This window comes from Leptosomus discolor, chromosome 8, assembly GCF_034619465.1.
Source record: "Leptosomus discolor isolate bLepDis1 chromosome 8, bLepDis1.hap2, whole genome shotgun sequence".
Taxonomy (NCBI): domain Eukaryota; kingdom Metazoa; phylum Chordata; class Aves; order Leptosomiformes; family Leptosomidae; genus Leptosomus; species Leptosomus discolor.
In genome coordinates, this window is record NC_141398.1 from 54,950,987 (window position 1) to 54,978,271 (window position 27,285).

Genomic DNA, 27,285 nt, shown 5'->3' on the forward strand with positions numbered 1-27,285 from the left:
AAATTACTGAGGAGTTTAAAATGACTATCGCATGACCAAGAAAGACCTTTCACATCCAAGTTCAATATACAAGCCATACCTAGAGGCTTTAGTCATATTGTTGTATTTGTGACATAGATGTTAAATTACAGGTAAATTAAGTATTTGGAAGAAGGAAAAATATTGCTGTGAATAGTGATTTGTTTAAATGTGGGAGCCAAATGCCAGGTTGGTGTATGGCATCGATAGAAACTGAACTCCTCCATATCAGGTCAACTTTATCACTCTTTCATGTCTCTTGTCTTCAGAATTTCAGTGGCTCGTTTGTTGCCTTTATATTTAATCTCTAGCTAAAGGAGGATCCCAGCTTTTCTGTTGCTTCTATAACCCAGTTGAGCTCAACAGTTAAATCTCCAGTTCAGGTGTTTGTTCTAGACTATCATGTGTGGGGAACTACCATTGCAACTTTAAGACATTCATTTGCAGTACAATCCTACTGCAGCTTGAGGGCTTCAGGTTTTTCTGGAGAGGCCTCTTACCACTCTAAGATGTAGATGATGCCAAGAAGAGAAACACTGTTCTCTGGCAAACATCCATAAAAGTTCTGTGGAAGAGATAGAGACAAGGAAAAAATAAAAATAATTCATTCTTTATGATAAAATGTAGGTCCAAGGATGATCAGTAATACTAGCAATTTGCAGGCTCATACTGCCCCGTTAGGACTTTATGTGCTGTTCACTTGGCTTGGATGAAGGCAGCCTCTGCAGGAGTTCCATTTTTGTGAAGAACGTGACGATCTAGTTACTTAAGCAGGAAGAACCAGGCTTTGCAAAATCAGGTTTTGGGAGATCTCACACACAGCATGAAAACATGTTTGATGGGACTGAGCAAGATGAATAGTGGAAAGTTTACACCTGTAAATTATGAACAAAATACAGGTAAAACAAATATGTTGGGAAATTGTGAAATCAAGTGTAGTAGACAAATATTCTTTCTAATGAAAGGAAGAAAATCCTTTTCATCTCTGATTTTGTTGAAGAATCACAGTTACTCCCAGCTATTTGCTTGTACATCATGTAAATGGGTTAATAAAATAATTAGTATTTAAGAAGTTGGTTTCTGTCGTGTACCTTCTTCTCGTGCGTGAAGTTAGTGAAAATTTTAAAGTACTGTATAGAAATTGCTGATATTGGGGGGTGAAGGGGAGAAAAACTAGAAAAATGAGTGTAAAAAAGTTTCCATCAGATGTCTTCTAATGAACTTTATTAAGATGTATCAAATGTAGCAGAAGAACATGTTATGAAAGCATCTAGCATGTGTGTTGGGTTACTCTTAAAGCAGTATGATTCATCTGTCCCAATCAGTTCCATGAGAAGTAGCTGCAGAGCATTCAAAGCGCACAAGAAGGTGAAGCTGGCATTACATAAATACAGTTTTGCATGAGGTACCAAGCATTGACTACATTAGGGGCAATAATACTTACAGGCCTAATCCTGAGTGAAAGCCTTTTTCCCTATTATGTGCCTCCATAAATAGTGCATGGCACTGGCTATCGACAGTCATAAGCTGGGTGTCAGATTGTCAGACGTGCTTCGAAACATCCTCCGCTTTCTCCTCAACGTGGAACAATGGGTTTATTTGGGCATTGCTTGTCATATGCTGAGTTTTGGTTATTTGTTTACTTTACCTATTTTAAGATAATTCCACAGACTTTTCATTAGCTTTGATGTCAATTTTTTTCCCCTCAAGATTTTCTGTTTCTCACATCACATATAAGAACTATTTGCATTCCAAGATGTTGTCATCAAGATTTTTCTTTATCAAATGAAACTTTTTTTTACCAATTTATTGTATTTTCAGTTCCTGAAAGTCAGATATTTTTGTTGTTGTGCTATGTATTCAGTTTTGAATTAAGGACTTTGAAATATCGAAGATATATACAGAATACCTTTTGAGAGTAAAATTATATAGTAGATTATCTAGTGTCCACTGTGTTACATTTTAAGTAGGCCCTTACAAAATGACTTGTACTTACATAAAATACAGGGGCTACAGCATATTTATTAAGACTCTTCAACTCTGTATGAAACTGGAGCAGTCAGAAGTAATGGTGTCTGCTGAAAGATTCTTTATCATATGAATTTACTTTTAGTCATCTATTATTTATTTCAGCTATTTTATATGCCATTATAATAAATATTATGACAGAGAAAGCTTTTATGCTTCAACTTATTGTACTGCTCTTCACTTCCTTGCAATCCTTCAGGAAAATGTAGCTATGCTTTACCTATAGTTAACGTAAATCATCACTTACATTTGAATGAAAAATTCACTATGAAAAAAGGCTCCTTCTTCAATACCAAGACACAAATGCACAATCATGTTTACTGCCAAACTACTCTACCATGCAGTGTTCATTTTTAAACAGTTTTTAAGCTGTAAAGTGAATACATTGCATATAGTGAAATTGCTTGCTTTCTGGATGTTTTCACTTTCTTGTTAGTTTCTGGCTCAATAAGCATTTTTCTAGCTTGAGTGCAAAATATAGCCAATTGCACTTAAGCATTTTTAATATTTTTGCTCCAATAAGGAGTAACTTACACACAAAACTAAGCAAACTGTTTTCTGTTGTTATTTAGAGTAATGGAACTCACCTGGAAATATTGATAAAATGCTTTTAGAACTGGGGATAAAATTGTGAAATACAAGATAAAACATTGTCTTTGCACTTTTCAAAATGTTACTGTGTTGTGTTTAAAAGAGGACTTGTTAGGAACCAGAGAATGATCTGCCCTCGGCTGTTTCTTCAAAGATGGGATGTTGGTGCCTAGACATTGTTAGCCTTGAACGGCTCTTTGAGCACCCATGATGTACAGATACTCTCCAGCTGCTTCAGTTGCTTCCAGCTGACTTGTTTTCACAACGTTCAGCAAGCAGCAGAAGTGTACCCACCTCTTGTGTCTGCTCTCCTTTTGGCCAGTTTGCAGCCCTGGTCTGAGTCTAGTTGTGGAAGTGGTTTTAGACACACTTGGGACATTTGTCCTGGGGATCTGCAGCGAGGGCACCAGCTCATTTTTCACAGGCTCTCAACAGTGCAATGTAGTAATGAACCTATGATTTACAAGTGGGCTCTTTAAATTTTTCTACACTCATTCCGTTATTTAGTTTCCCCTTAAATGATGTAAATGAAAATAAAGTAGTAGAGGGAGCAGAAATATCTTTTGTCGATTTAATTTTAAAAATTCTGGAGTTTTCTTAGTGTGTTGATTTTACAATGTCAGGTTTAAGCCTGTTTTCTGTATTTGGGAAAGTGACAAGTCTCATTTAAGATTTCACAACATAAAATGAGGCATAATTCAGTACTGAAAGTATGTGAAGTGAAATGGTGAGAGACATCAGCATAATACAATTATGACACATTAGATCAGGATTTGCAGCATACCATTAACAATCAGTTCTGACTGTGGATTACAATTACAGTTGCAATGCCTTTTAGCAAAAATGTTTTTCAGTTTTATTTTTTATTAAAATAACTTGTTTTCTTTTTCTATAAATACCACAATATGTGTTACCTAGGGCTTATGGGAAAACACTATAACAGTGGTAATACTGAGCTACTATGAGAAAACAAACAAAAAACCTTCTAATTGTCGTTGCTTGGAGATGTTCTTAGATATTCTTACATTATTAAGAGCATACCTTGCAAGTGTATTGGCTTATTCGTAGCTTTTTTAAAAGAAATTGTGACATAGAAGTAAGAGTGGGAAAATTTGGAATGAAAATGATTTGATACTAAAAGCTTTTCATTTCACATTCTCACATTATAGTAGGAATTGATGGTCTACAAAATACCTCTGTGCAGTGAGAGGTGCTTGAATCTCAGTTGACAAGGGAGAATCTGAAACAGAAAAGTTGGGGAACTTGGCGAAGCTCGTGGTATGTAAACTGATTCCTTCCCCAGTTACTGTTTGGAGAAAAAGCTCATGCTTGGCTTTTTGCTTGCCTTCAGAAGCTGAGGTGGCAAGTTCTGTTCTGAGTGCTTTGGATTTCACATGCTTCAGTTTCTCCTAGAAGGAAAACAGAGCAAATGGGTGTCTCTGTGCTCAGTATGTACCTTGTGTATATATGAAGGAAATACAGACTGGTACCATCAGGTTTTTAAAAAAGAAAAGCAGGGAGGAAGTTGAAAAAAAATTATTTTGCCATTTGCCTTTGATGACCTGTTCAATAGGAAAAAATACTAAACCCATCCTTTTTTTCCTTCACCATTTTGCCTCATTCAGGTAATTTTAGATACAGTTTCCTGAATTTCTTAACAAATGTTTTCTTTCTCTTTTTCTGTAACTGTAGGTGTATCAAAGCTAAAAGAAAAAAAGGCAAAGTAGTGTTAAATTGTTTGAAATAAATTATCTTGCTTGCTGAGGAAAATGGAGTATGAATAGGAAGGTGGTCTCATTTAATTGATGGAACTTGGACAGAAGAAAAATAATTATAGTTTGCATTTGCTATCTAACAGCCAACGATTTATCACTTTCAGTAATTTATTCATGATTTTTAAATTTCTGATTTTTACATTTTCAATATATTAATCCACAAATCCAGGCCAATCTTAGTCTGTTTAATTCCTGTTTCTGAAAGTATTTTGGAGGTGTCATACTCTTTTTTTCTTTTGGACTTGAAATAACACAGACTTTTCTCTTCTGTCCTTGGAATCAGTGGCAGAAGCCTAACACATGACACCAAGAGGAAGAGCACTACCTGAGTAATATTGCGTGGACTTGAATCTGTGTCCCCAGGAGGACAGTAGCTAACAGCTTGTGGTATAGTCTGTTGAGCTACTTAATTTTTTATTTTTTTTCCCCCCTTTCTGTCCCTATATTTGTAGCATTCTTGTCCTTTTACCCTTGGGAGAGACAGGAGAATGTAACGAAGTTTGGTTTAACATTGGTCCGCACTGGGACTAGTGCTGTTTAATATCTTCATCAGTGACGTAGATGGTGGGATCGAGTGCACACCAAGCTGAGTGGTGCTGTTGACAGGCCTGAGAGATGGGATGCCACCAGAGGCACCTGGACAGGCTGGAGAGGTGGGCCTGTGTGAACCTGTGTGAAGGCCAAGGTCCTGCACCTGGGTTGGGGCAATCCATGATACCAGTTCAGGCTGACAGATGAAAGGATCGAGAGCAGCCCTGCCGAGAAGGTCTTGCGGGTGTTGGTGGACGAAAAGCTGGACATGAGCCAGCTGTGTGCGCTCACAGCCCAGAAAGTCAGTCACATCCTGGGCTGCATCACAAGGAGCGTGGCCAGCAGGGCGAAGGAGGGGATTCTCCCCCTCTGCTCTGCTCTGGCCAGACCCCACCTGCAGTGCTGTGTCCAGCTCTGGGGTTCCCAGCACAAGACAGACATGGACCTGCTTGAGCAGGTCCAGAAGAGGGACATGAAGATGCTCAGGGGGCTGGAGCACCTCCCCCGTGAGGACAGGCTGAGAGAGTTGGGGTTGTTCAGCCTGGAGAAGAGAAGGCTTCGGGGAGAACTTATAGTGGCCTTCCAGTGCTTAAAGGGGGGCTAAAAGAAAGATGGGGCAATCTTTTTAGCAGGGCCTGCTGCGATCAGACAAGGAGTAATGGTTTTGAACTAAAAGAGGGCAGATTTAGACTAGATAAAAGGAAGAAATTCTTTACTGTGAGAGTGGTGAAACACTGGCACAGGCTGCCCAGAGAGGTGGTAGAAGCCAAATCCCTGGAAACACTCATGGTCAGCTTGGACGGGGCTCTGAGCAACCTGATCTGGCTAAAGATGTTCCTACTCACTGCAGGGGGGTTGGACTAGGTGACCTTTAAAGGTCCCTTCCAGCACAAACTGTTCTATGATTCTATGATTTTCAGACTTCAGCAATTGATACTTCCTAGGGGAATTGAACTTGTTGAAATTTTAGTTGTATTTATTTTACTGTCTTGATAAATCTGGCTGGAGTGGCACAAAAGGAATTTGAGTGACATTCTGTTTAAACCCAACCTGAAAGGTACTTGTAGCGGGCAGAATGGGCGCTAGCAAAATAGAAAACAGATGTAGGGAGAAAAGTACCAGAGGTAATGAAACATGGAGATCAGATGAATTGCTTGAACTTTGGAGCACTCTTCTTGGCTTCCTTCTGCACTGACATGCGTGCTGCTCCCTTTTGGTTCCTCCAGAAACGCTCACTGTATAACCTTATAATTGCAGTAGATCCTCCTCGCACCATGGTGCTAACAAAGCTCCTATTGCCTCTCCACTCAAATGCTGCCTTTGATTGCATAGTACCACTGTGTCTGCTCCATATTTTCTTTCTCTTTCTTTTAGTAGTGCTAATGTCCAGTCTGAACCATGACCATTATACGTAGGTGTAGGTAGCATGTTGGAATTACATGAAGTGTCCCTCTAATTTTGTTTTTGCTGGATAAGCTAAGCAAAGTGCACTGAAAGTTGGCATGTTTAGGTCTGGGGAGAGTACAGTGCTTTAGCCAGCTTTGTTTTATATACCAGAAAGTTTATGTTGTGTTGGGCAGCTATGAGTTTAAAAGTGAGGGTGAGCAGAAATACACATGTTCATAATTTCTTTGGGGGTCTATGTGAGTTGTATGTCATGACGGTTGGTATTTTGCAGAGGATCATAGATATCTGAAAGTATAGCATTTGTGGAAGAAGTGAAGGTAACTGTTGGATATTGCGGTGCAGACACACAGCTGCACTCAAACAAAAGCTAGTTCAGAACTGTGACTTGGAAGAACCACAGTCCACTTGATTCTGTGATGGCATTCACTTTAGTGGTTGCAATGAAAATAGACTTTTGATTCATTTTGTTCAGAGATTGGACTGTAAGCGTTTCATAAGATCTGAGAACAGGGTTCTTAGAGCTGAAAATAGTGAGTTGTTTTGGTGGTGCCTAAGGCGGTGCCTTCAGCTTAACCTGTCGTTTTGTGGGACTGCACGTCTTCTTCTAGGTGAAAAGTTGGTTTTAAGTACATATGCAGTTTCTTTAGAAGATATTATGAACTGATAAACTCTTATTGTATGAAAAAATGTGTAGGTTGATCACTGCTTTTCTGTTCTCATTTTATACTGTCTTTTATAGCACCAGCTATGATTGTTTTGGATTAATATCTGCAAGTTTGAATTTAGCCATTTTTTATACAGTATTTAATGAGTATTTTTCTATCGGTATGGTATTTAAAAAATATCATGCACTAAGAATAATGCTTACTGTACTTTTTATTTCATAAGTTTACATACGTTTCACCAGAAAAAATGGGAGAAAAAAGATACCCTGTTAACCTTAACACTACCTCGTGTCGATTCATTGTGTTACATGAAGCCGTGTGTTACACATAGTGTGTGTTTTTAGCAGAACCACAAAATTGCAATGCTACTTTTGGCACTAAATGTTGTACTCGTCCATTCTTTTTGATGATTTGTATCCGCTTTGGGGTTATAATGTTAAACAAGGGAATCGGGCAAGTTTCATAACACGTTTACTGTAACATGATACTATGAAGTCAACTTGCTGTTATTTATCTTTTTTTTTTTATGTTTTCTCTTGTTCCAGCATAAAGCCAAGGTAGAAGCAATGACCTTAGACCTTGCTTCTCTTCAGAGTGTGCAGCACTTTGCTGAAGCATTCAAATCCAAGAATATGTAAGTATTCGGAAAATTACATGCAATATTTTTTTCTTATTTTAATGTCTTTATCAGCTAAGCACAGTTGGCAGAATACACCATAGTTGGACTGATCAGCAACTACAGTTAGTGAATAATCTTTTCACAGGATTTTTTTTTAAATGTAAATTAAAGATCATTTGTTTTCATCTCAAAAATAGTTACAGATTTCTTTTTATTCCATGTGTGGCCCCAGCTTTAAAGAGGGCGTTGATACCCCTGTGGCTATTGAAAAAGGCCAAAGCCAAACTGCATAAAAAACAGCTCAGGCAACATTTGTCAGTTTTGCAGTGGTCTGGAATAGGTCAGGGATGAGTGATTAGTGCACTCCTTGTCTTACTTTCTTTTCTAACCTTCTCTCTCTCTTTGTTTTTATTTTTAAAGCATTAAAAAAAATAGCCTTATGAGCCAGACAGCTCCGTTTTCCAGACCTGTATCTGGAATAGTCTATAATTAAAAAAAAAAAAAAAAAAAAAGGGAAAGGGAGAGAGGGGATAATAATGACATAACTTAACAATAGACAAATTTATATAGAGATAAGCAGGTTAGTTTCCAAATGGTTTGTTTCATTTAGCTTGAGCAGAACAATGAATCTCTAAATTGAAAAAATGATTTGAAATCTTTTAAGTGCCAGCTCTTGACAATAAATTCCACACTTTGTGCTTTTATCCAACGTTTGACCCATTGATTGTTGTCAGTATTCATACTTAGCTTTTTTCTGCAAATATTTCTGTAACACATATACATCTTGCTGTACTTCTCAAGAGAATATGGCCTCGTAGCTTTGAAAATATATTGTCATAGGGAAAATATATAACAAAGAATGTTTTTTTCACTTTTGAAATACTGCCAAAGCTAAATCTCACATGGACAGACAGATGACATTTTAGTACTTACAGGTCTTTTAGATTCAAAGAATTGTCAAAACTGACTTCTAACACAAATTCCTTTACTGCCAAAATCCTTGGTAACAATGTTTTCTTATCATGTATCATCTTCATATATTAAAACTTTCTTGAAATAGAAAGACAAATCTTTGCAGTATTGCTGCCTTAATAGTAACTCAGTTTCATAATATAAGACCAGTAAATTTTTTAATTTATCTTCTTCATGCTTTCATTATCCTACATGTCTTTGAAAACTATACAGTAAAGTGAAAAGTTAAACCCACCCTTCTTCCAAATGCAGGTCTTAGCTTGATTTGTGTGTTGCAGATCATATCATGGTCATCCTACCTAGTCCATTTGGTATGCATGCTTATAAATCCTTAGAAGTGAACATTCTTAAATCAATTTTTGCCAGAGAACTTAGAAAATGAGAAGATAGAGAATCAGTAAAGATATAGAATCAGTAAAACCTGTTTTACTTTTGTTAGCATACATTGTTTTACCAGTGTAGGTCTGTTAAGCTACATTATCAGTGATGGACAGGTTTTGCTAACGTTTCACTTTCATTTTATTTGGAAAAATTTAGTAATATATAGTATTTATAGTCTCTGCCTTGCCTTCAGATATTTCTGTCTCAAATCTGAGCTCAGATATGTGTGTCTGGCAGGACTACTCCGAGTATTATAGGAAAGTCTAAGGTCTGCAGCTGTTGTGAGACTTGTGGGGTTTTGACCGAAATGAATTTCCAGTTATATTTTGTTTAAAGTCTGAGGCTGGATGGAAACCAGACCCCACATACTGCCTGTAGCAGTAGATCTTTTATCTGATATAGATACAGAAGAGTTACCTTACAGTCATCTATCCTGGCAGGAGAATGGACTGGAAGACCTACTAGGTCTTTCTGGCCCTGATTTTTTGTGATTTAACTACGTCTGGATATGGTCAGAAAAGCAATTACATGGCAGTAGCATCTTATTACTACAATGCTAGCCCTATGTGTTTTCCAGCCCTGATGTACACTAACTACTTTTGTCTTTTCGTTTATTTGTTTTGCCGTAGTGTCCAGAGGCTTCTGTCAGATCAGGGATTCCTTTGCATTAGTAGCTTTATGAGCAATTGAAAGGAATTTTAGAGGCTTCAGTGACAGACTAAGTCTTGTTCTTTATGCTTTGGCAAGTGTGTTAGCTGGTAGCCTAACTTTCTGAAAAGGCTTTGGTGTCCCTGATTTCATGCACCTGTAGGAGAAGGCACACTGTGGTACGCTCTCCCCAGTTCCCATGAGGTAACTGTAAGTCCTGTTAATGAGCGTAGGAAATACGTTATGGGTATAGACTTTTCTTTCTTACAAATTTCTTACCAATCAAGTAGTAGGAAAAGCAAATAAAGTGTTTGATTTTTTTTCTAAACAAAACTAACATTTGAGTTCTGAGTTGTATAGTTCTTCGTTCCTGCTAAAAGACTACAGTGATTTTAAACTGTGAAGGAAAAATTTTATATGAGCTTGCCTAGTTTAATAAAGATCTATATTTTTACGTCTCACAACACATTACATGAAAAGGCCTTTAGTGTTCAGTGGTGAAGATCTTAAACTTCTGGGTGCAGATAGTTTTATTGTCTGTTTAATTTCTCCAGTCCACTATTGCTTTCTGGGACACTTTAGTATTCTACAGAATCTGTTGGTCTTGGTGACACCTGACCTAATAACTGAAAATTTATGAAGTGGAGAATAGATTTGCTTGTCTCGAAATTCCGCTTTTCTGGGACACTTAATGTCTCTAGGTACTATTTTTTGTCAGCGGATGTAAGGGTGTACTCATAGTCACATCACAACCTGGGAACCTGTTCTTCCCTGGTTGATAGCTGTTGGAAAAGAGTCTTCAAGGACTGTGTTTCACAGATCTTATCCTGGATGAGAAAATGAAAATGGAACTACTCCAGAAAAACGATCCCTAAATTTCAGTAGAACATCAAAACCTGTTGCAGCTGGGGAAGGTGGTGGTGGTGGTATTGCAGGGAGCAGAGGGAAAATTGCTGGGATTGTGAATCTCCTGCCTTAATCAAGTAACTTGCAGGGGAAAAAAAATGCCTTCTTTAATGTGCTTGAGAATCTGAGGTTGTGGAAACCACGTGAAGAATGAAGAAATCTCATCCTCTGCTTAACAGAAATTTGACAGGGGCTGATTGCATGGAGAAAACAAATGGTGCAACAGAGGGAGCATTGAGAAAAACAAAAATAATAGACAGGAGGAGAGAGTTACTCTGAAAAGGAACATTTAAGATAAATTGGATTAGTACTTAAGAGCTAAGAGGGCCTCCTTGTTTGAAAGTAAAATATCAGATGATTCATCTTCAAGTTATCATGCTTCTGAGATTTGACAGGAAACTTTCAGCCCTGTTTGGATTTGTTAGGTGTTGCAGCCTTGTCCACAGATAAAATTTGGGCTCAGAATACATAAACACTGGTAAATTGTGTCATATTCCTAATATGTTCTAGAAAATTCTTCATCCTCACAGAAAAAAAGTATTTTTTGGTTTGCATTATCTATACTCTTGAGTTGATACAGCTGTTTCTTTTTCTGAGACTTTTTTTTTTAATCCATGCAGTTTCAAAGAAAGCTTTGGGGGAGAAGGGTTTTGCAGATTATTTTAGACCCTACAGTTCAGTGATCTCAGCAGAATATAAACTTTCCTTAGGAGCAAAGCAGTGCTCCCCAGTTTTTCTTGCTCTCACAGTTACAAAAATTCTGTGGGCAGAATAAGCTAAACACAGTAACTTAGTTGGATCTCCCAGAGTCATCTTTGGGAGAAGACAGAATAAAACAATATTGCTGTTTAATGTTTGTGTAATGTCTACCTCTTACTTTGTTATAGCACAGCCTGAAGACAATGTGACTAATACATAAAGTGGAAGTCTAACTTGGTAAAAGAAAGGGCTGAAGGATTTACAGAAGAAATTCTTTAGAGAAAGCCAGTTCATTATGTTGCATATATTTTATGTGGTGGCTAATTTTAGGCCCTCCCATTGAAATGCAATGCTGTTATTTCTGTGAATTTTTTTATTTTTTATTTTTTTTTTCCATTGTGATTTCTGGCTTTTAGTATTCCTGGCTTGTTGTTTGGAGATACATTCCCCACTGGATATTTCCACCAGGAGTGAATGACCTCCACCTTCCTTCCATGTGAAGACAGTGCTAGGGTTAGGATGAGAGTAGGAAAAGAGGTGTCAGTGCAGCTAAATGGCTAGATTTGTTCAAGTTACTTCTTACATCTGTATCTAGCCTTTCCCCTCTGCTAGTTTCCAGCTCAGGCAGTTGATTGAATGTCTCTGTTATGGAAAATCAAATAAATGATCTGTTTATAATAATGTTCTGGCCTAAGATGGATTTGGCATTAGCTGATTTTTGTGCAGTTGGAAGAGGCAGACCAACCAATCTTTCATATTAGGCTTTTGGAACTAAAAAACCACGGAATTGAATCTCCTTCTCATTGTCTGGGCACAATGTGAGGAATTATGGTTGATATTAATCCACTTTATAGACAAAATGACTGCCCTCCTGTGATTGTATGCAACGTAGCATTTAAATTTAGTCAGCGTCAGTGTTTGATAGTTCAGGGCCTGTAGGATTTGGTATTTGTGTAGGAGTGTGGATTTGTGGATGTGATACTACTTCCCAGCTTAATCATCACGTTTGACTAAAACCTGTGTATTTTAACTGGGGGACAGCACTACTGTTTCAGTTCTACAATTTCCAAAATAGCTAACTCTTGTCAATATTTACTGTCATGGTAACATGGCATTTGCCTGGTCCTCAGCATAGGAACACTTCCATGATCAAAAGAGTTAGCAGACAGAAGTGAGCAGTAAAGTTACAGATGAAATTTTATGTGCATCTTTAGTTTTGAGTGGTGCATGGTGCCACTTGGCTTGAATTGAAGTTCTCTTCAGCCAAACAGTAAGACATCAATTTAATGTTCTCAGCGTTTGAGGAAAAAAAATATGAAATTATCCTGAAAAATCTTGAATTACTTCAAAGATATAAAATAGTGTTTGCCAACAGCTACTGCTTAGAGTTTTCTGAACTGGTAGCAGCAATTCATTATTATGCAGGACTTCCATATGTAGATTTTCACTGCAGTTACTTTCCTATACTTTAAAATAAGATTTTTTTCTGTGGTAAGGATTGACATATGCTAACAGTTTATTCACTTATGCTATGTGTAGAAATATGGAAAAGACAGCAGTTATGAATTATGATTCTCCATTTGGAACTTTAGTCTTTTCTTATTTCCCTGACCAGACCCAAAATGGAGAGGGCCAGATTTTCATCTGGCATCCTTAACTGAGGCCTGAAACTCTACGAGTTTTACATTCATTTCTCATGCTGCAAGCAGAAGCACTCTGAAACCTTGCGGGGGCAATTAAGATTTCAGAGCCTGCTGATAATTCACTCCAGAACACTTTTTTTTGGTGTGTTTTCATGTATTATAACTGACATATTGCAGGTGTGTTAAGTTGTTTTTTAATTCCAATTTAACCACGATCAAATCGTAGACATTGTGTGATAAATTCTAGTCATACATGTAAATACATATGTAACAATGGGATCTGTTTAGCCAGTTGTTTCATAAATAACTGAAAAGATCCAGAAAAAAAAAAGAATATATGATTTAAACAAATGATTAGTGATGTCCTTATGCCAATATGCTAAAATGTTCTGTAGTAGCTGTGTCTCTGTCAGAGATTATCGTTGCCACTGCATATCGTCTTTCAAAACTTGAACATATTTTCTAACACTATACAAATCTGTTAACTCTTTGCCATTTATAGAAATACTTTTTGTGAATTAAAACTAGTAACAGTTGAGCTATTGTATTTGTCTTCTCAGTTTAGAATACAGTTGGCTTTCTGTCAGTGCCACTGAGGCACAAACTACTGGACAACATTATACATTTTGAGATACCAAAAAATGTCCACATTGAATTAAGTATTGAAACACGCAGAGTTCAGAAGTTACTGTTGCAGACAGCACGTATCTTAAATTTAAGTAAGATCAAAGGCTGACTGCATTTGAAACGTACATAATAATATTAGGGTGAAACTTTTTTTTCTCTTTGTGGTGGCACTGTGCCTTGTTAAAGCCTAGGGATTGGCTTTCTGCATAAATATTTTTTCTTTCTTTTTCTTTTTTTTTTCCTTCTTCATCTTTCTTCTGTTTTTAAGCTGTCATACAGAATTACCCCATTGTGGTAGCATGTGCCAAGTCATGTGGATCCAAAAACTGTTTCCAGTATTTTTTAGACTAAAAATCTCTCAAGCTTAACCCCCCTACCCCTTTTACTGGAGGCGGAGATCATGGCATTTTCACCAGATCCTTTCATCTGCTATGATAGGGTTGACCATAACTTTACATATAATTGCATCTGCAAAGATATTGTGTTTCTACATATTACTAACAGAAAGGTTTTGTTAGGTGTTTGTTACATAGTTTTATGACTATAACTGTGCTGTCTAAAATTTGCAATTTTGCCACTTGCCTTTGGACGCTTCGTACGCTTTTCACTGTAACCTAATGAAGAAACCTTGATAAACCTCCAGTGTCTTTCTGCTCAGCACACTGGTTGTTCTGGCTCCTATTTTAAGCCATGTGTCTATGCCTAAGTCTAAGTTAGTCTAAGATGGCTCATAAAGTCTTGGGGTCCTGTCTTCCTAAAAAATTTCCACAAGATGCACCAGCTATGAGGACTGTTTTAAATATCTAAGGAAGCAAAATACATGTGACTTAATGTGCCTGATTAAAACATATTCTGTTGCAAATAAAACAAGGATTTTGCAGCATTATAGCTTAATGGGTTTTAAGAAGATCTGTGTTTAATTGATGTCTTCTAAAAATTCTGAAATACAACACAAGAGTAGCTATTTCATTACATGTACATTAAAATGTATTTAGTCTGTTTAGTTAAGGCTTTCTATGGGAGATAATTAAAATACATGAAGGCAGAGTCTTCTGGCACTTGGGTGTGGAAGCCTTACTGCCGACATTAGACAGGCCGTGCATATATCATGTGTGTCTTAATCTTAGAGTCCAAAAATTTGTATTATAGTCTGAAAAAGTTGTATTTCTTCATTGGCTGTTCCCAAGGACCAAAAATCCCAGAGAATGTCCAAGTACATTAATTTTTATCACAACATGGAATCTTTCAGGTCTGAATGGCAGCACGCAGCTGCTAGGGGCTTTCTGAACTCCATTACAGCCCCGTGTATCTCTAGGCAAAACAGAGGAAGGAGTTGTCATTGGCAAGTGAAGTGTTCAAAATGCGTGAAGTATTTTATTATTTGAATGATCAACCGTGGTCCCAAAAACATTTTCCAAGGAGCTGTCTGTTTTCAATGAGAAATACTACGAATATGTAATAAAAGTAGTAATTGGCCTTCCTTGTGAGTTGTAGCTTTCTTTTTTCTTACAAGTACTTACTGTATACAAATGAAAATCCTATATTTAGAAGTATGTACAGAAACAACAAATCATTCCATGGTTATTGCGAAAATTAATGTTCTTTTACAGCTGGCTTATGCTTGTTTGTAACTGTTTGTGTATACATGTAAATAATTATTTGTTACTGGGATTTTGAAAAAGATGTGTGTGTCCACTTTGAGGTAGTGAATGTCCTTAGGTGAACTGCTGAATGAAAATTACCAGGTTCAGGATATTTCCGTTGCTCTTAAGCATCAGGGAGATTTAAAACAAAACAAACTAAACTATCTTTGCAAGGCATGGCAAGGAATGGCACAAAGTGCTCCTCTTAATGGGCCAGGGCTTGAGAAAAGGAAGAGGATGCAGAATGGCAATGCTGAAAGGTTGAATGGATACAGAAATGAAGTTGCAGAGCCCTATCCTATCCCTCTTCTACCCTAACCTGGCCCCAGGACTTTGAAAATCCCTACATACGGAGGTATGTTGAGTCCCCAGGGATACAGAACTGGCAAAGATGCAACACCTTGACAAAGGAAAATGTGTTTTCTTGGACGGGTTTTTCTTTGAAATGTGGTCCTGTGGCAGCACTGAGGTGTGGGAGGAGCAGCACTGACACCTGTTATTAATATCAGTGCCCTGAGTATGCTGTGTGCTGTCAGTCAGAGGAAATTTAGGGTTAGATTATAGCTATGCAAAAGGGAATTCAAAGCTATGGATAATGAGTCCCCAAAAGGTGAGAGAATCCCTGGCATGAACCTAGAAACAGACTATGCACTTTTAAAATACGATCTTCCTCCTTCTCCCTCTTGCCTTGTAGTTGTAAGTTAAAAAGGAAGTATGAGTACTAATATTGACCTTCATTTTTAAGCAATAAATTGTTATCAAAGGGATTTACTGATGTAATGATACAAATAAGAAAATGTAAGTTAAAAAGGTCCTAATTTCTCAGCTTTCTGGTATCATATACCATACTTGCAGTGTATAAATCAGCTAAGTGTGAGGGACGGATCTTGTAAACAAATTCAATCTCATCTCTGCTTATCTTATTTTGTGTGTAGTCTTTGTGAAACTCATACAAGAGTGGAAGGAAGTGTCCCAGCTTGGGTCATTTTTGAGGGGAGGTGCTTTGGGCAGTGCAGGTTTCTCTAGTTAATATTAGTCTGACTTTCTCTTCAGAAGTTCAACTTTAAAATTTTCACAATAGTTGAAATTGCTTCTATACCCCATTAAGAGCAAAAGTAGGCCTTTCAAACTCCTCTGTCCCCCTAGAGCTAAAATGACAGAATTTTTCTTCAAAGGAAGATAACGCTAGTTTCCGGAGGTGTAAGATAATGCAAGTTGGGTTTTTTTTTTCCCCCTGTATGTGTAAGAAAATCTAATAAAGGGAAAATCAGGACTAATGGATGTTTTCTGTTTCGTTCTAAATCTATTGAGACCTCTCCTGTTGTTCCTTCTCCAAGCTTTTATGAAATTATATACTGAAGATTTTATAGAGGTAATGAATAATGATAGAGAGATGGTTAACCTATATAGCAGTATGCAGATAATGTATTATGAAGAAATAGGGGCAGCTGCTCATAATCATGTATTTGGTATGAAGGAAGAAGCAGAACAGTTTCAGTCCACTCCCATTAATCTCTTTGAAGTGGGGCAGAAGTATGTGCTGATCAACAGTGTCAAATCCTGCAAAGAAATCCAGTAGGATGAATTTCAGAGAATTTTCCTTGCTTCTAGCAGGAGGTCATCCATCAGGGCTCTAAGTCCTGTGTTAGTGGCTTGCCTTAAAATGTAGCCTGTGTGACAAGGATCCACAATTCTGTCAGCTGACAGGTGGCAATAGAGGGTGTTTTTGCTGACTTTTCAGTCAATATTTTTTAGAAAAAGGGAAGTTAGACATTAAACATTTGTTTCCAAAATTCATTAAGCAGTGCTTTTGTTTGTTTGTTTTATTTTTGCCAAACAAGTAAATATTATGAGTCAGTGTTAAATTATACATGGTTCTGAGATTTCCTGCTGCTGTCTGACTCTTAGTGATTTTCTTGTTGTTCAATTTCCCATCAGTGCTGCCTGTAAAACTGAGAGGGATTTCTGGACATGGTTGTTTAACTCACCCTTTTTCTGGAGAGCCTTAAGCCTAGCCTGTGTGTTGGTTATTTTCTTTGTGAATATAGGCATTCCCTCACAGAAGGAAGTACCATTTTCTAACTTTCAGAGAAAGCAACATGGGTGTTCAGAGCTACAGGATGGAAAAGTTCGGTGGGCTGTGACTTTGCTGCTTTGTGGAAGAGAAGTCACAACTCTGCCTTCTTTACTGGCCGTGACATAGGTCTACAGTTGCTTATGGGAATTTGGGGATATGGCAAGGCCTTTTCTGTTGAATTTCTGTGTAATTCCAAACAGTGTGAACTTTTCAAATCACTTGAGAAGTGCCCCAGATGGTGTGACATTCTGCTTCATGGGAAGATTTGAAAGTATTCCCTTTGCATAATTTCTGGTTAACTATTTCATTACGTTTGAAATGGGAGAACACTAAAGCCAAGAACTCTGTTGACATTTTGGTGGTGTTTGTTTAACCTCCTAGTGCACAGGCTACATTTGTTGAAAAATATTATTCTTACCTTTGCAAATCATCAGTAATTAATTCCCTTGGAAATATCTACTGCTGCATACAGCTAGCTTGGGAGGCTTCTGACAGATCATAGTTTTACATCAGGTGCTAACAAATTGATTATTAAATTCCATAACTGTCTGATTTACAGCAACAACTTAATTTCGGTGTGTCTCTAATGCATTCACTTACTGTACTTTCAAATAGTGCAGAGCAGTTGGATTGCTTTGTTTCTTCTAATGGTGAATTGAGCACAGCATATAAGATCTGAATGACTTGCCCAGTGCAAGAGTTAATAATGTGTCACAGACTTGTGAAGTGCACAAGATATTAGATGGTTTTCAGCTGAGACAGTCACAATTAAGGATGTCCTTGTTAATTCTACATGCTTTTTAACTTTCACTAAATTGTAGCTGCATGGTGAGAGTTTTCTAGAATTGCTGTATAGCTTGCAGTTAAAGCAGTGTGTTCTTGAGTCTCAGTCGTGCTGTGAAGGATAAGAAACAGTGACTACATGCTATGATGGAGCAGCTCATGTTCACGTCCCAGTGCATACTTAAATTGTGATGGTAGACCACGTTAGCTCACCTGGTGTGATGTAAGTCACTGACTGAAAACATTTTAAGGAGACATCGGAGTAAATTTTCAAAACGCTCTGTGAGGTTTGAACTGTACGGTGTTTCCAGAAATATAAAATGGGCATCACAGTTAGAGGGAAGAGCTTGCTAATGTCAATACCAGGAGTAAACACTGAAGAAAATTTTCCTTTGCTGCTTAAATATTTTGTTTGCCTTACCTGTGCCTTTGATGTAGATTTACAAACTGTTTGAAACTGAGGGGGACATTTTTTTTTCCTTGGGCTCAGGAGGAAGCCTAATGTAGATCACAGGAATGTTTTTGACGAACTTGTGAAATCAAGGTCATAGTTCTGCTGTCACTTAAAAATACTCCTGTCAAAAAGTGAAGCTGTAGTGCCAGATGTGTGGTGTGAATTGTCATGTGTCTTAAAAATTTTGGTCCTGCATAATGATACACTCAGTGATGTAGAGCTCTGCACCACTGAGGGTAGAATCTGTCATCTGTGGCTGAAATTCATAACCGTATGATGGCTGTTACGTAGGTAATCTCGTTCATTTCCTGGTGTGTAAGTGTCCAGGTCACAAAAACGTAGGTGACAATTTTCAGTAATTGGACCTTTGTTAACAGTCTGACGAGAGGCACTGATAGCTTGATGGACATGGATCCAAATCTGAGAGGTGGTTCTTTCAGAACTGAATTGACGCACGACAGCAGTTTCTATTGGTACAACCCTTTAGGTTTCTTTTTTGTGCTGTTTCCTAGAGAAATCGGTTCTTAACCATTAAAACCCACTAATGCTAATTAAAAGTAAAGGAATTCTAAAAGGGAATCTGATATTACCTTTTCAGTATGATGCTAGTTTAAAATATCTCTGTATTTATTTTTGTATTTCTTCACAGATTTTTCTAACAGAATATTGTAAATACTTATAACTTTATGGTCTCTTTAATTTTAATTACTTTTACTTAAAAAAGTTAGAACAAAATGTTGTTTGAAAAATACAAATCTCATGCAAAAGACTGAAGCATAATTTTATTTCTTTTATAAAACCCAATTAAATGCCCTGACAATTTAAAAGTGACTACATTTTATAGTTTTATAATTCTAGAATCATCTTTTTAATTAATTGAGCGGACAGATTTAGCTATAGAGTGCGTATTTTGCCTCTGGTAGTTATTGTGTAATTAGTATTAATGAAGGACACTAAAATTTGGATAGGTGGAATATAGTTTTGGTTCATATGTGAGTCCCTTCTGTCTTACTGTGGTCTGTTATTTCACAGTACATAAGACAATTATCAAATAGAATTATGGTCTTTTAAGAAGTACCGTATTTGCTTTTGCAGGGAATGGTGACGGTGTTTTTTGTATTACTGCTGTACTCATGTGCTTCAGTTCTCACACAGGAAGCTCTCATAGCAAAAATTGCATCTATGTGGAAGAAAATTCTTCCTTTTTCCCAGCCGATTTACAAATCTGTAAATTAATTATTGCTAGAGCTTGTCATAAGCTTACAGAAGAGGTGATGAATCATCCAAAGTTTCCACACCTGCACTCTCAAGCTTCATGAGACTTCATTTTCCTCCTGGCAGATGCATCTTGAACAGGCCAAATGAACTTGGGTTTAAAACATTTTGATAAAATATGTCTTTTAAAAAATATGATCCTGCATATCTTAGTAAATAGCCAGTTTGCACTGTGTTGAGTGAGGCTGCAAAGATAAAAAAAGAATTGCCTTTCTTGCAAGTTGGTTTGGAGAGAAAGAGAAAACCTTGCCTTTAAAAGGACAGTCCCTCTTTATCTTCAGTTTCTTTCACGGGTGTAGTATGTATGTGAAGGTACCATGCATATAAGTGTCACTGTCCGAAAAGCAAATCAGAAATTTGGCACTTCAGAAAATGACCTTCCCAAAGAACACAGATGTTTCATACTGCTTCTGAAGAGTTTTGTTAAAATTTTCCAAGTTGGCACAGGTACAGATAATAGATTGCTAACTTCTTATTAAAACAGACTACACTGGTAACTTCCCAGTGGGCTTGAAGTTGAATTTTATTTCAGCCTACTGTTTATGTCGATGCTTATAAAGCTTTTTCAGTATTCACCTAAGGTGCATTTGATTCCCCCAGAAATGTTTTTTTGAAAACTGGGCTATCAAAATCTGGAGTTTTCAAATATGCCCGAGGGAATCTAATTACTTAGGTTTGTTTGACAACCTGAAGCTTCATGTTTCACATTCTTTTCCAGAATTCCTTTTGCAGATGCTCTGACTTGCAGTATATGTGTCCTTCAACCATGTAGGAAAATGATCTGACTCTGGGTCTCCTGTCATCTGTTGTGTGCAGGGCTGAGGAAGGACTTGGAAAGAACAGAGGGCAGGCAGCTATTTTTCCTAGTTGTGCTTCGTTTATTATCTTCAGTATTAGAGTTTATGTTAGGTGGTTGATTTTGTATCATGGGATTTGGACAATTGTAGTAAAGACATAATAGGCTGGAATGGGCTAAACAAACAAACATGACAGATCTTAATATTGTGCTGTTAGGACATCACAGGTATTAGTGCACGGTAAATGCAGGAGTGAAGGGTATTTGTTTGGCCGTCGTTATTTTGTGTGACTTTTCCTATTTAATTATGTCAGGGCCAGGGATGCCAGATGCAGACTCTCAAGTCTGAGTTTTTCAGCTCAGGTATGCTTACTGAGGTCTGCTGCGTCAGACTGACTCCAGGACAAGAGTACACTATCGGTGCCAAGGTTTCCTTAGAGATGACACAATCTAGCAAATGTAGATCCACCTGAGGTCTGAGAACCAGAGTCTTTGCTGTGTTTCACAAGGTTTGGAAAAAAGACAAGAAAGAGCAGAAAAGGTGTTTGTCCTTGATCTCGCTGTGGAGGTTGGGAAGGCTGCAAGGTGTGTAGCATCCTGAAATTACAGTGGAGACATCAAGGAATTTGAAGTTTTCTGGACCTGATTTTTAATGAGAGAGGTATGTGACAGTCTAGGTTCTTTTCTAGCTTAGTTTGGTAGAATCTTATCCTTTGTAAAACGAATTAGGACTGCTTCTTTTCAAGTTCCTTCATCATGACGTTTCTCTTTAAACTGGGTTAGCTGAGTTCAGTGAGGAAGGATTCTGTCTCAAGGATGACATGTGTATTGTGTGCAGTTTTTTCCACCAAATATTACAGCTTCTGGAGGATGTTTTTATTTGCCAGCTCAGTCTTTATCAACTTTTATATTTTTAACAGCGTACTTCACAAGCTGCAGAGTATAAAACATGGACATATGCCTTGTTGCATTGTGTCTGTATTTCTTAATCACTTTTCCCCTACCAATTGTGCAGATGTCATGAATAGATGCGTACCCTACATAAGAAAGTGAAAGGAGTTGCTCCTCCCCTAGCAAAAGGTCCTTTTCGGAATGCTCCAGAGGGAGACTGTTTCCTGGTTAGCAATTGGGAGAACAGTGATAGTGTTGAGGTATTTCTGGTGACCTGCCCGTGCATGTCAGCCACACAACCGCTGATCACTGTTGTGAATGTTCAGGACATATGGAGTTTGCTATGGTCCTGTTGGTTCTCGAGATGCAGAGTCTCACCATTCTGCTTGGTGTTTTTGAAGAAAGTGGAAAAGCTGTGTGGTCTTGCTCTGGTAGGCACCTTGAGATGGCACATTGAGGTGGGCTAATTTATTAAAGTAGGTTTTGATAGTGGGAAGCAAAACCAAAAATTAAAACAACACCTTCTTCTCCCTCCTCCCCTGCCCCTGCCCTTTCCCCATGCTCAGCTTCTCTCCTTCATCCCAACTCCTCTGCCTCCCCCGACCCTGAGCAGCGCAGCAGGATGGGGAGCTGTGGTCAGTACAGAACCGCTCCTCTCTGCGGCTCCTTCCTCCTCACACTGTTCCTTGCTGCAGCCCTGGGTCCTCTCTGCCGGCATCAGCCCTTCGGGGTGCGCCTGCCCCAGGTGGGCTCTCCCCGGGCTGGAGGGGAGCCCCAGCCCCTGCAGCGCCTCCTCCTCCTCCTCTCTCCATGCTCTTCACGCTGCTGTTTTCCACTTTTTTCCCCTCACTCCTGTCTGCCAGGTGGCGTTTTGCCTTTTCGTACAAACGCTTTCCCAGAGGTGCCGCCAGCGTCGCTGAGGGGCTCAGCTGTGCCCTGTGGCGGGGCCACTGCCGAACCGGCTGGAACTGGCTGGAACCAGCGAAAACCGGCTGGAACCAGCTGTGTCTGGCATGGGGCAGCTCCTTCTCACCGAAACCGTGCTGCTGCCAAAGCCTTCGCACCTACCCGTAAGGCGCAGCTTGGCCCAGTTCACACGGGAATGTGTTTTGCTGAGGTTTCTTTTTCCTGATTTGATTTTATTCGGTGCTTCTGTTTCTTCAGGCCCCTCCACATCCTGGTCTGCAATGCTGCCGTGTTCGGTGTTCCCTGGTGCCTGACGGAGGATGACCTGGAGTCCACCTTCCAGGTGAACCACTTGGGACATTTCTATCTTGTCCAGCTTCTGGAGGACGTTTTACGGCGTTCATCTCCTGCTAGGGTGGTGATGGTGTCCTCCGAGTCACACAGGTTGGTGGATGTTACCTTTGACTTCGCTGAACTCTTTAATCCTTAGAGCATAAAACAGTTACGACAGAAGTTTTTGAAAACGAAAGGCCTTGCTCTAAAGCATTTCTGTTTGAATAATCTTTTTAAAAATAGAAGCATTACTAATGCCTGTGGATGTTACTGGATGTGGCTCTGTTGCTGGATAAAGTGAGTTCTAGTTTTATAACAGTATGTAGGTATTTTTTGATCATTCTTTGTATGGATGCAGATTTTTGCCGCATTTCAGACCACTCATTGATTTTGTGAGGAGATGGAATAATAATTGATTAAATCTGAATGGCATGACCTATATTGATTTGTCATTCAACAACTTCAACATCTTACCAAGAAGAATGTGCAGTTATTTTAGCAGGAGAAACAATGCAATTAAAAACTGCTAGATGAAATCCAATTGTTTTGTAATGAGAAATTAGGGAATTCAATGCAGACATTAGCTGTATAATTGTAAAATGGGAAGTAATGTAGTTAATACATATGAGAAATCTGGCCATGGCTCTTTTGGTGAATTTTTTAATTAAAATGTTAGATGCGCTTCTTTTCTACTGCCAGGAGAAGTACAGTTGGCAAAAAAGACGTTGATGAGGTTTGTCTTATTTCAGACATGCTTGTGGTGTTTGTGTTAATAACTGAAAAGATGGGTTTGATTTAAATAAAGTTCCTTGTGCAAAATGCACGCCCCGGTTCTGAATTTTAGTGGGCACAAACCGCTTACTGTCTTCTGATTTAGTTCAGGGATGGCAGGATTAGTCCTATAATGTCCAGCTTTAAACATTACTGTTGATTTCTATTTCACTTTTGGTCCTATGTAACAGCTTTAGCAAACCAAAAGAAAGAATGTGTCAGTGCTTTTTTTTTTCCCCCCACCTTCATATTTCTGAAATGTTTTAGTGACCCAGAATGAAGCTTATTTTTTTAATCATGTTTCCATAAAATGTAACCCCAGGGACCTGGTAGAGAGAGACCAGCCAAGGGTCGGGCTGAAACCTTTATCACTTCCAAACACAGGGGCTTATGGTATAAATGACACACTGCAGATAGATTTACTTTTGCCATTTTAAATTTATGATGGTTGAAATGAAAGGAAGCAATAGAAAATGCCAGTAATAATCCTCCCCGGTGTTAAAAGACATGAAATGTCTAGTAATTAGGTGGTAACAAAATCTGGACATCCTTATCTTTGCAAATCACACCAGGTTTGTGAAAGCAAGTAGCAGAGTCCTGTTAGGAGTGAGGGAGGCTACTGCGGGGCAAGCAAGATAGCTCTGGAAATAAATCTGCCAACTCCAATCACTTGCCAGATGTGGAGGGCACAACGGGATACGTATAAATGAGCTGTTATTTAATGGGAGATTATGTTGAATTGTCAGCTGCTTGTTCCCCTTTGTAAGTTTGTATCTCTGATAGTATTTTAAATGACATCTTTGTTTTTCACTGTATTAAGTGCTGTGTGTGACTAGAGCTCACATCTCTGGACATCTTTATCTGTGGTTTCAAAAACATTTTTTAAAGTGCTCATTGCTAACTCAGGAAGATCAGCCAAGGTTTACAGAAGCCCATCAAAGAATAAGTAACAGCCTGTTTGAACAAAATAATAAATGCAACTAGTAAATTTCCCTTTTTCTAAGCGGTCCAATTCTTGTATTATGGCATATCTTAACACTTAAACTGATCATTGTAAATAGCTTTTTTTCCCCCAATCTGTTTAATGGCAAGAAGTTGATGTAAGGAGTTAGTTTAGACATTAGGTATTATTGGGTAGTAGTACTTTCTGACCTACTTGAGAACTCTAAGCCTTAAACTATGTTGTAAAACAGAAGTGTTGGTATCTAATTACTTCCATAAACCTTGGCTGGATCTTTTCACTAGAGTCAAGACCCCCTGTTAGGGAAAAAAGAAAGTCCCGTGTTTGCAGAAAATATTGTACTAGGCTGCTCCAAGGCAAAATATTTATTTGCCTCTCTGGTTCTTCGTTCATTTCTAGTTATGTCTCTGGATTCTGCACAAATGAATTCTGTTTAAATTAAGCTTTTGGGTACTTTAAGCACATCATATTAAAATCAGAATAATAAGTAGGTTTACTTTCCTTCTGTCTTTATTTCTGTGTTGTTAATTTGGCTGTACAACCCTTATCCTACTGAATTCAATGAGATTGCCGACATAAGTAAGATTGACTCACATAAGCACACTTGCAGGACTGGACTCAAAATATGCCACTGTGTTTCTGTTATACAGTATACACAAAATATTTTATTTATAGATTATTTTTGGTTTCATAAATGATTACTTGAGGAATGAATATAGGAAATTCCTCCCGGAATAGTCCTGTTAATTTCAGAAATGTATTTTATCTAACCGAAAATTATGAAAGAGAAATTTCGTTGTTGAAATTGAAGGGCTAATTCTGCAAGATACAAAACATCCTGGGTTCCTCTTGAGTTCAAATACTGTAGCTGCTTTTCTCTGAGTGTATTATAATTCTGCTCACAGAATGAATATAGAAATTCCAGCTGATCTCTTCATTTCTGGGCATGAGATGCAAAATTAGTAAAGATATTTTAAAACATTTTTCTAGTGTGTACTATAATTATGTTTATCCCTGTTCTCCCCAGCTGATTCTGAAAACTCTGAGTATTAAAAAGAGCTTGCTAAAGTCTTTTTATTTTTAGTGGCTCTTCTGAATGAAATATAGATCTGTAGCTAAATGTACTAGTATTTTCTAATATTAAGATATACTAGTAAATTGATAAATCAAATTGTAAGAATTGGGAGGAAAAATGCTCTATGGAAACTTCCTTTTCTTCATCTAAATGTCTTTAGAACATTTGCTTCTTTGTTATTAAAAAAAAAAAAAAAAAAAGAAAGAAACAAACAGCTGGTGTTTAATGACTCTGTCAGACCCAATTAAAAAACATCAACTAGTTACTTTGATTTGTGTTCAGCCATGCCATGGGTATACTTAAAAACATTATACTCTGCCAGAACTCATTTTGGCTTTGTTTACCTTTATCTTTTAAACATATAAGACTATTGATGGCAACTTACCAAGGTTATAACCCCTTTATATTCATCAATTTTTAATCTAAAAAAGAGTCTAAGAGGCAGTAAGACTTACTCATAGTTACTTGAACACTTAAATGAAAGTGTGCAGTATGTGAACACTGGATGAAATAATCAGGGGCAGAAGGGGAAATGAAAGGATGCTGGTTTTCCTTGCTTCTAATGCAGAGTTATTTTATTCTACATTATTTCTTCCAAGCTGACTGTGCTTTCATGGATCTATGGCAAAATTGTTTTTTGGATTTAAATTAAAGTGATTTTTAAGTTACATAAAATGTCTTCAAATCGTTAAAGACTTTTTTGACTTGTTTTTATTTATCATTTGGTTTTTGCTAATTATTCAATAATTTTACTGCCATATTATATGAGACTGTTCCTTGGGTCGCAGACAACTTCCAGTAGATACTTTCAACTGCTAAATAAGCTGTTGTTTTATGTTGGTTCTGGCCAAGATCTACTTTGTTGCCTACATTTTATGTTGTTCTTAATGAGAGCGAAATTAACTCTGGGTATCTAAGGCATATTTACTGTTTTTTAGATTTACAGAAATTAAAGACTCCTCTGGAAAACTTGATTTCAGCCTGCTTTCCCCATCTAAGAAGGAGTATTGGGCTATGTTGGCCTACAATCGTTCCAAGCTTTGCAATATACTATTCTCCAACGAGCTGAACCGCCGGCTTTCTCCCCATGGGGTGACATCTAATTCAGTCCATCCTGGAAATATGATTTACTCCTCCATTCATCGTAGCTGGTGGGTGTATACCCTGCTGTTTACCTTGGCTCGACCTTTCACCAAATCCATGGTAAGTGAATGACTTACAGTATTTTACACATCTTCATTTTTCAAATCTAGGGAGTAAACTTACAGAAATCCAGATGTATGTATCTGCTTTGACGTATTGCCTTTTATAACTACAACCCTGATTTTAATGACAAACATTGTGCCAAGGTAGCGCTCTGGAAGAGCGTTCTTCAACCATTTTAGATTAGCTTTGTCAATCTTCAGTGAAGTTATCTTGTTAGCGCCTGACTTTCTTGTTTGAATATATGATTTTCACTGTGGTAAGGTAGTTGTACATCTTAGGTGTGGGATAGTTTAGAGTTCTTTCTGTGCTCAGTACACATAAAACATTAAAAAAAAAGCTTTGTTTTTTAAGTGGGATATGCTTGACTGCATTTTTTATGTAAACAGATGCCCTAGTTAAAAAAGATACTACAGACATTATTATTGGCTGAGGGAAAGTGCTTTTGGTGGTAAAAGCACCTTCATTCATATTTTAAAAAAAGACAAAACAACCGAACAATTTTCTTGATGCTTACAAAGCACGGAAGGCAATAGCTGTTTTTCCCTTTGTCTCCACTGGACTTTGGACTGGGACCATGACAGAATGAAAGGCTATGCAGTGCTTT

At 37.9% G+C, this 27,285-nt stretch overlaps 1 protein-coding gene across 1 annotated transcript in view; it reads left to right on the forward strand.

The window, feature by feature from the left end:
- Window positions 1-27,285, forward strand: part of WWOX (WW domain containing oxidoreductase) — a 537,170-nt gene that overhangs the window by 111,718 nt on the left and 398,167 nt on the right. The window contains exons 6-8 of the mRNA XM_086469368.1: window positions 7,561-7,649; window positions 22,594-22,779; window positions 26,414-26,678. Coding sequence (XP_086325494.1) covers window positions 7,561-7,649; window positions 22,594-22,779; window positions 26,414-26,678 — 540 coding nt within the window. The remainder of the gene's footprint in view (window positions 1-7,560; window positions 7,650-22,593; window positions 22,780-26,413; window positions 26,679-27,285) is intronic.